Source organism: Fukomys damarensis, unplaced genomic scaffold (assembly GCF_012274545.1).
Source record: "Fukomys damarensis isolate Sample0158 unplaced genomic scaffold, DMR_v1.0_HiC HiC_scaffold_25, whole genome shotgun sequence".
In the NCBI taxonomy this organism is placed as follows: domain Eukaryota; kingdom Metazoa; phylum Chordata; class Mammalia; order Rodentia; family Bathyergidae; genus Fukomys; species Fukomys damarensis.
The window spans coordinates 32,481,019-32,488,201 of NW_022900937.1; the positions used below are offsets into that span (position 1 = coordinate 32,481,019).

The following is a 7,183-nucleotide window of genomic DNA, read 5'->3' on the forward strand; positions in this document are numbered from 1 at the left end:
CAGCTCATTTTATTTGTAATTTTGAGACAAGTGCTGAGTCACTGTTTCCCAGGGTGTGCTCACACTTGGAATCCTCCTGCCTCAGCCTCACAGAGTGTTAGGATTACAGGCGTGCAGCATCACACTGGCTCTCACTGCTGTTCTGCGTGATAGCCCCACTGCCTTGCTTTCACTTTTGAGTATCCTATTCTTTGTTTCTTTTGGATGTCTACATAGAACTTGTCCCTTCTTTCCCGCCCTCAGCCCCAGCTCATCCTTTTGATGTTTTTTGATGGGGGGGTTACTGGGGATCAAACTCAGGTCCTTGTGCTTGTGAGACAGGCACCAGAACCACTGAGCTAAATCCCCAGCCCCTCATCCTTTTGATGTTAATGCTGCTTCCTGGGGACAGCACCCTTGGCCCGACCCTGATGAGTTGGTCCAGGACTCCCTGCCGCTGCCCCTGTCCCTGTTGGCAGATGATGATACTCTGTATACTATGTTCGGTGCAGTGGTCTCTTCTCCTGGTGTCACAGTCCTGGAAAGAGCACTTGAGGGCCCTGTCTGTACTGGCTGTGCTGAACTCTGTAAGCAGCTTGGTGGTTTCTTCCTGCTTGTCGGGAGGAGGCCTCACACATGCCAGGCCTGTGTATGTGAGAGGGATTTGGGTGTGGATAAGAGAAACTTGCCATAAGTTGGGGAGAGAGAATTCCGGCCTGAAGGCTGCCGGAGACGGTGATTCTAGGGGCTAGATTCGGGAAGTTGCTGGAAGACTGAGTGTCTGAGAGGGGCCGGGAAGTTGCTGGAAGACTGAGTGTCTGAGAGGGGCCGTGGCTCCGGGAGAGCAGTGCCGCAGGCAGCACGGCTCCAGAGAGAGCCAATTTCACAAGGGTGCTTGTGATGGCTGCAGGACATCCAATTTGGTATATGTAGTTATTAAAGGAGAGTAAATTGCAGTGGAAACATATTAAAGTATTTTAAAGTGTGTTAGCGAGCTACCTTTAAAAAGTGCTTATTATAGAAAACACACCCAGAATAGCCAAGGACATTACCATTTGCCCGTATTTTTTTCCAGACCTATTTTTGCACGTAGTCTTAACTATGATCTTATCGTGCCATGTGAATAGTTTTTCTAAGTCTTCTTTGTTTAGTTAACATTTTAGCATAAATATTTTCCCTCTTTTGGGAGGGTGGTACCAGGGATTGAACTTAGGGCTTTCACACTGAGCTACGTCCCTAGCCCTTTAAATTTTTCTTATTATGCATTTGAACCTGTGATCCTCGGGCCTCGGCCTCTCAGAGTGCTGGGATGACAGGTGTGCATGACCTTGGCTGGCTTCCTATGTTCTTAAAAGCTCTGTTTACAGCATTTAAATAGTTGCCAGTTTTATTCCCTGTCATTTGAAGGTTCAGTAACTCATCAGCTAGTTCTCAATGGTAGTTTACTTGTTTCTGGGCTTTCTTAAAAATGATACACGAATACATGTGTGCATAAAGGTTTTTGCCTTCACTTTGAGCTGTTTTCTCTTCGGTGTGGTCCGTGGCTGCCTTCCCTCTTTGAATGAGATAGGGTCTTGCTGTGTTGCCCAGGCCGGCCTCACACTCCCAGAGTCCTCCCACCTCAGCTTGTGGAACAGCAGCAACAGCAGACGGTGCCACTGTTTCCCGCCTTGTGCATGGCTCTCACACTGGGTGCGCATGTGCACTGCCCGGGAGGCTTGAATGGTTGGTCTCGGGACTCCCAGGCCAGGCTGGGGCTGCTGTGTGGGGTCCACACTCTGAGAACCAGCCCATGTCATTGGCTGTGAAACCGCAGCATCGGGCTGAGTTTCCAAGGCAGGAGGAGCAATTACGATCTTGGATAAAAACCGAGTTCATGTAGCAATCCTACAAGGGCAGCAAGAAGCTCAAGGGCTGTCTGGGCTTTGAGGATTTGCTGCATGCAAATGTGGGTGCTGGCAGGTGCGAGGGTCTGGGTCCGGCTGAGTGTTGGGAGGTACAGATAACAAGCAAAATCTCCTTTTCATAGTCTGTGAGACAAGACAGTGTCATAACCAGAAAGTGCTGAAGGAAAAGTAGAAAACAAAGATCATTGGGATTCTGAGGCCACGTTTGGTTGATGTATCAGAAATCAGGAGACCAAGTAGAATGTCACAGCAGTGATGGACTATAAATCAGCTAATTTATTTATTTTTGAGAGAGGGTCTCCCTATGTAGTCCATACTGGGCTTGAATTCCAACTGTCTTCCTGCCTCAGCCTCCTGCACACTAAGATTACAGGTGTCATGCCCAACTGAGACTATTTTAAAGGAGTTTCACAGTTACCACATCAGTAAAGCTTGAGCATTTCAGAGAAAATTTTGTGAACAGAAAATAGGCTGTATTTGGCAAGTGCAAAATTTGCTGCCACTTTATTCTTGTTTGATGTAGAACTGTAAATGGACATAAATTAAGCTTATTTCCTAAGGCAACAGCATGCCTGCCTCTTGCTTTCTCTGGTTTGCTCATAACAGCAAGGCAGTGCTCCATCTTTTTTTTTTTGAGACAGGGTCTCTCTATGTAGTTGAGACTGAGACTGACCTGGAACTCACTGTGTAGCCCAGGCTGGTCTCAAACTCACAGTGATCCTCCTGCCTCATCCTCCTGAGTGCTGGGGTTACAGGCTTGCACCACCACGCCCACCTTTCCATCTTTTTTTTCTTTTGCTGCACTGGGGATCGAACTCAGGACCTTTCGCTTGTGAGGCAGGAGCAGAGCACTGAGCTATCCCCAGTCCTTCCATCGTGGGCCGCTCTGCAGCAGCTATCCGTTCTGTCTGTGTGTCTTACTGTGTCTCCCACACGGAGATGGGTGCTCTGTCAGGCCTGTACTTTGTTCCGCTCTCAAGTGTTCATTCAGTGCTTGGACTGGGTGCCCAGCTTACATATCTGGGATGAATGAATGAACTGATCAAGAACATGTAAGGGAAGGGCAAGGAAAAAACCATTGGGTTTATCTCTGTTTTTGAAAATTCTTTTTAATTTTTTATTCACAAACAATGTAATGCTTACTGGATGATTCTGTGTTTTGCATTCTTTTTTTTTTTTTTTTTTTTTTTTTTCATTTTTTTTTTTTTTTTTTTTGGTACCGGGGATGGAACTCAGGACCTTGCTCTTTTGAGGCAGGTGGCGGAACCCCTGAGCTAAATCCCTGGCTGGATGATTCTGTGTTTTAAAACTTTTATTTAGTGTATTTTATGTCAGAAGCAGTGAATATGTATTTTAAGCCCCTGCTTCTATATTTTGAGGACATTGGAATTATTTTGAGTACCACTACTTCTACTGTATTTGTTGAGAAAGAAGAGCATCAGCTCAAATACTTTTAGACATTTGTAAAGAGATTGAAACCACAGATGTTTTATAAGAATCCTGATTTTGGAGGCAGCAGCAGAGTTTCTGTTGATGAAAAGAGATTTATAAATACTGTGTAGTGTATATGTCATTGTAGTTGCTTTTGCTCTGAACCGAGTAAGAACTTACTTTGTGGGGTGTTGTAGCATTCACCTGAACTTCTAGCTTCTTAGGAGGCTGAGGCAGGAGGATTGCGAGTTTGAGGCCAACTTAGAAATAGTCTAAAAGTAAATTTTATTTATTCATTTATTTAGGTACAGGGGATAGAACTTAGGACCTTTTGCTTGCAAGGCAGGCGCAGTGCCTCTGAGCTACATCCCTGACCCTAGGGATGTAGCTCAGTGGTGGAGCACTTACCTAAATAGGTGAGGCCCTGGGTTCAATCCCAGTAGGAGAAAAATCCTTACTTGTATGTTTTGTGGCCTTCGGGACTGTGAGTCTTTGTTTTTCCTGGTTGACTACTCTTGAGATGCTTCATGTTGATTTTTTCTAGGGATCAGTTTGGTCCTACCATGTGTACTTCCTGGTTTCAGTAGAATGATACCTTGCATGTCTGTTAGGCAGCGGTGACGATGCGGATACTTTTGGAATATGTGATTTTTGTGAAAAAGGTGTGCTTTCCCAGATTTGGTCTCCCAGGCCATTCATCCACTTGCTGTGCTTTCTTACTACCTGTGCTGTAAGGAACCCATGGACTCCAGGTTGGTCAAGAAAGGTCCAGTCAGCCAGTTTGTTTTCAGAATTCTAGACAAGCAAGCAGATGGCCTTTTAGCTGGAAGTTGCCTCATCGTATACTGTGGGTACTCTGCTATCAGCATGCTTCGTGTCTAACCCCAAGTCCGTTCACATTTCCCTGATTGGCTCATGTTTCGTCCTGCAGCTGCTGCTTCACCTAGGAGCCATAATGATTCACACTTTGTGATCTTGCTAAATTCTGAATCTCCTCTCTCTGCCCCTCCCTTCTTTCCCCTGCCGTTTACTTCCTGAAGAAATTGGGTCATCTGCTCTACAGGAATTCTGACATTCTAGGTGTGGCTGATTGTTTTCCAAGTTGTTTAACTTGGCAGCATCTGCTCTCTTTGCCACCTGAGAACTGGAACTGAGATCTTCCTTAGATTCAGGTTCATGTTTTAATACCATTTCAGGGGTCAGGCTGGGCATCTGGGCATTTCGTAATGCATTATGTCAGGGAGCATTGACCGCCTGGTCCACTCATGTTGGTGATATTACAACTGATTCTTAGGGGTGGTTGCTAATAACCTTTTTACCTTTATTTCAGAGAGGCTGGATTCTTTGCTCTCAGACTACGACATCCTTTCTTTATCTAGTATCCAGCAGCACTCTGTAAGGAGAAGGGATCTTCAGCCTTCAACACATTTAGAAATGCAACTAACTTTTTCAGCTTTGAAAAGGTAACTTGAATTATTCATAGTATAATCTTGGGGCAGTTGGGGGCTTGGCTTGGGAAAAGCAGGATGAAAGGGTATCTACTGAAGTCTTAGGAAATTATATCTTTGAAAGATCTGTAATTCCAGTGTGTCACCCATGATTCTTAAGGGAGTACTGCCGAGGCCTGGGATTTAACTCAGTGGTTCCGTCACCTGCCTTGGAATCACAAGGTCCCGATTTCAAACCCCAGTACCCAAACAAAACAAAACAAAAAGTACTGTCTATTCTAAATTTCATACTCATATTTTCTAAAAAGTGAGTATCCCAGTATCATCATACTAATGATGATAGTATTTATATAACTCTAACAACGAATTTTAGCTGAGTGCTTTTAATATCTTACATTTTTGGTGCTACTTCAGAGCCATCAACCCTGCACTAAATACCTTCATTTTATATATGAAGACTCTGAGGTTTAGGGGTAACAGTTTTGTTCAGGGCCCCAAAGCCTGGTATTGAGTTCAGTCTAAAATTAAATGTTCTTTCTGCTTCGAGTTCCTCTTATTTCATAACATAAATTGACTGAGACAGTCTGTTAGGACAGTAACTTTAATATTACTCATAACTTTTTCAAATTTAATTCTGCATGATAATTGCATACCTCGTTTTAAAATCTTTTTAAAGGAAGCTTTTATTCAGCATCAAAAAATAAACATTAGGAGACTATAAGTGCACTGAATTAGTTTTATTTATAAGACAGGCCTTTATCACATTAAGAGATTAATATGTGCACCTAGTTTAAAAACCAAACTGCCTGGGGGCAGGATATGGCACAGAGGTACAGTGCCTACCTATCGTGGGCAAGGTGTTGGGTTGCACCCCCACCCCCAAAGAACAAAGCAAAACAAACCAGAGCTGGGCGTGATGTGCATGCCCGTAATCTCAGCACTTGGGAAGAAGAGGCAGCCTGGGCAGTTTAGCAAGATTCTGTCTCAAAATAAGAAGTAAATTGGGCTGGGGATATAGGCCAGTGTGAAGGCCCTGGGTTTAATCCCCAGAATTAAAAAGCCTTGCCCGACTTTTTTGTTTTGTTTTATTTCGTTTCTTTGCTGATGCTTGAACCCAGGGCCTCACATGTGCTAGGCAAGTGCTCTACCACTGAGCTACAGCTCTTGGCCCAGAATATATATTTTTAAAATTTCATTCATACTAAACATGTACAGTACATTGTTAGTCCTAAACAATGTAGTGTTGTGTTTTGTTTTCATCTGCTTTTTCTGGGAACTACGCAATTATTTGTATAGAATTTATATTGCACTAGCTATTGTGAGTAATCTGTGGATGACTTGAAGTATGCAGGAGGAGGTGCATCGGTTCTGTGCTCTGCCGTTCTGCAGAAGGAACTTGAACATCCTTGGATTTTGTTATCTGCAGAGGGGTCCTGGAACCAACACCCCCAAATGCTAGGGGAGCGGTAATCTGTCACATGGACGCACAGACTTCCTCATCTGTCTAGGACACAGAACCGTAGCTTCTGGATTGGCGCCCTGTGATGGCTGCTGTGTGACCACAGTGATTCTGTTTTCTGTAACACACAGTGCCATCAGGATGGTTTGAAAGTATACCTGCCCATGTGTGCTTGTTTCTTATTTCTTTGCTGCATTTAGAATCGAATCCAGAACCTTGTGCTTGCTCGGCAACTGCTTTACCACTGAGCTACATCCTCAGGCCTGTCTCATGTTTTTAAAGGCTGTGTCCCTAGAAGTAGAATTGAAAAGTTAGGTGCCTCCTAATAATGCCATGTTTCCTCTGAAGAGATGAGACCCAGCCTTCCTTTAGCAGTATCTGAGTCTGTTTTTTGAGACGCTTGTCAGTTTCATTTGCCTATAACTTATACTCAGCAGGGGATGATGCTATCTCATAGTTGTTTTGATTTTCATTTGGTGTGGAATTGAGCATCTTCTCAGTTTTGTTTTTCTATGAATTGTATTTTCATGTACTCTGACCATTTTTCTATCAGGATTGTCTTTTGGGGGTATGAATTATAGTGCTGCTTGTTACATTAAGGAAATTGGTCCATGTTTCATGTTTGAGATATTTTGTTTTTTTATTTTTTGGTATTGGGGATCGAACTCAGGTTCTTGTGCTTGCAGGGCAAGCGGCAAAACCACTGAGCTAAATCCCCGGCCCATGTTTGAGATATTTTAGGCAAAGAATATTTTTATTATGTTTTTATTTTCCTAGCTTCTTTAAAAGTTTTTGGATTTTTTTTAGACAGGATCTTGCTATATAGTTCACATTGGCCTTGAATGCCTGTGTAGCCCAGGGTAGCCTTGAACACATGGTGATCCTTCTGCCTCAGCCTCCCGAGTGCTGGCAATACAGGGGTACACCACCATGCCCAGCATTTTTTTTTTTTTTTTTTT

At 43.7% G+C, this 7,183-nt stretch overlaps 1 protein-coding gene across 4 annotated transcripts in view; it reads left to right on the top strand.

Annotated features, from left to right (window-relative positions):
* Adam17 (ADAM metallopeptidase domain 17) overlaps positions 1-7,183 on the top strand; it is a 40,359-nt gene that overhangs the window by 4,719 nt on the left and 28,457 nt on the right. For 2 of the 4 annotated variants that reach the window (XM_033756182.1, XM_010629065.3), the window contains exon 2: positions 4,648-4,780. In XM_033756182.1, coding sequence (XP_033612073.1) covers positions 4,648-4,780 — 133 coding nt within the window. Of the gene's footprint in view, positions 1-3,733; positions 3,746-4,647; positions 4,781-7,183 lie in introns of those variants that run through there. The other 2 variants (XM_010629068.3, XM_033756183.1) reach the window with 2 other exon arrangements.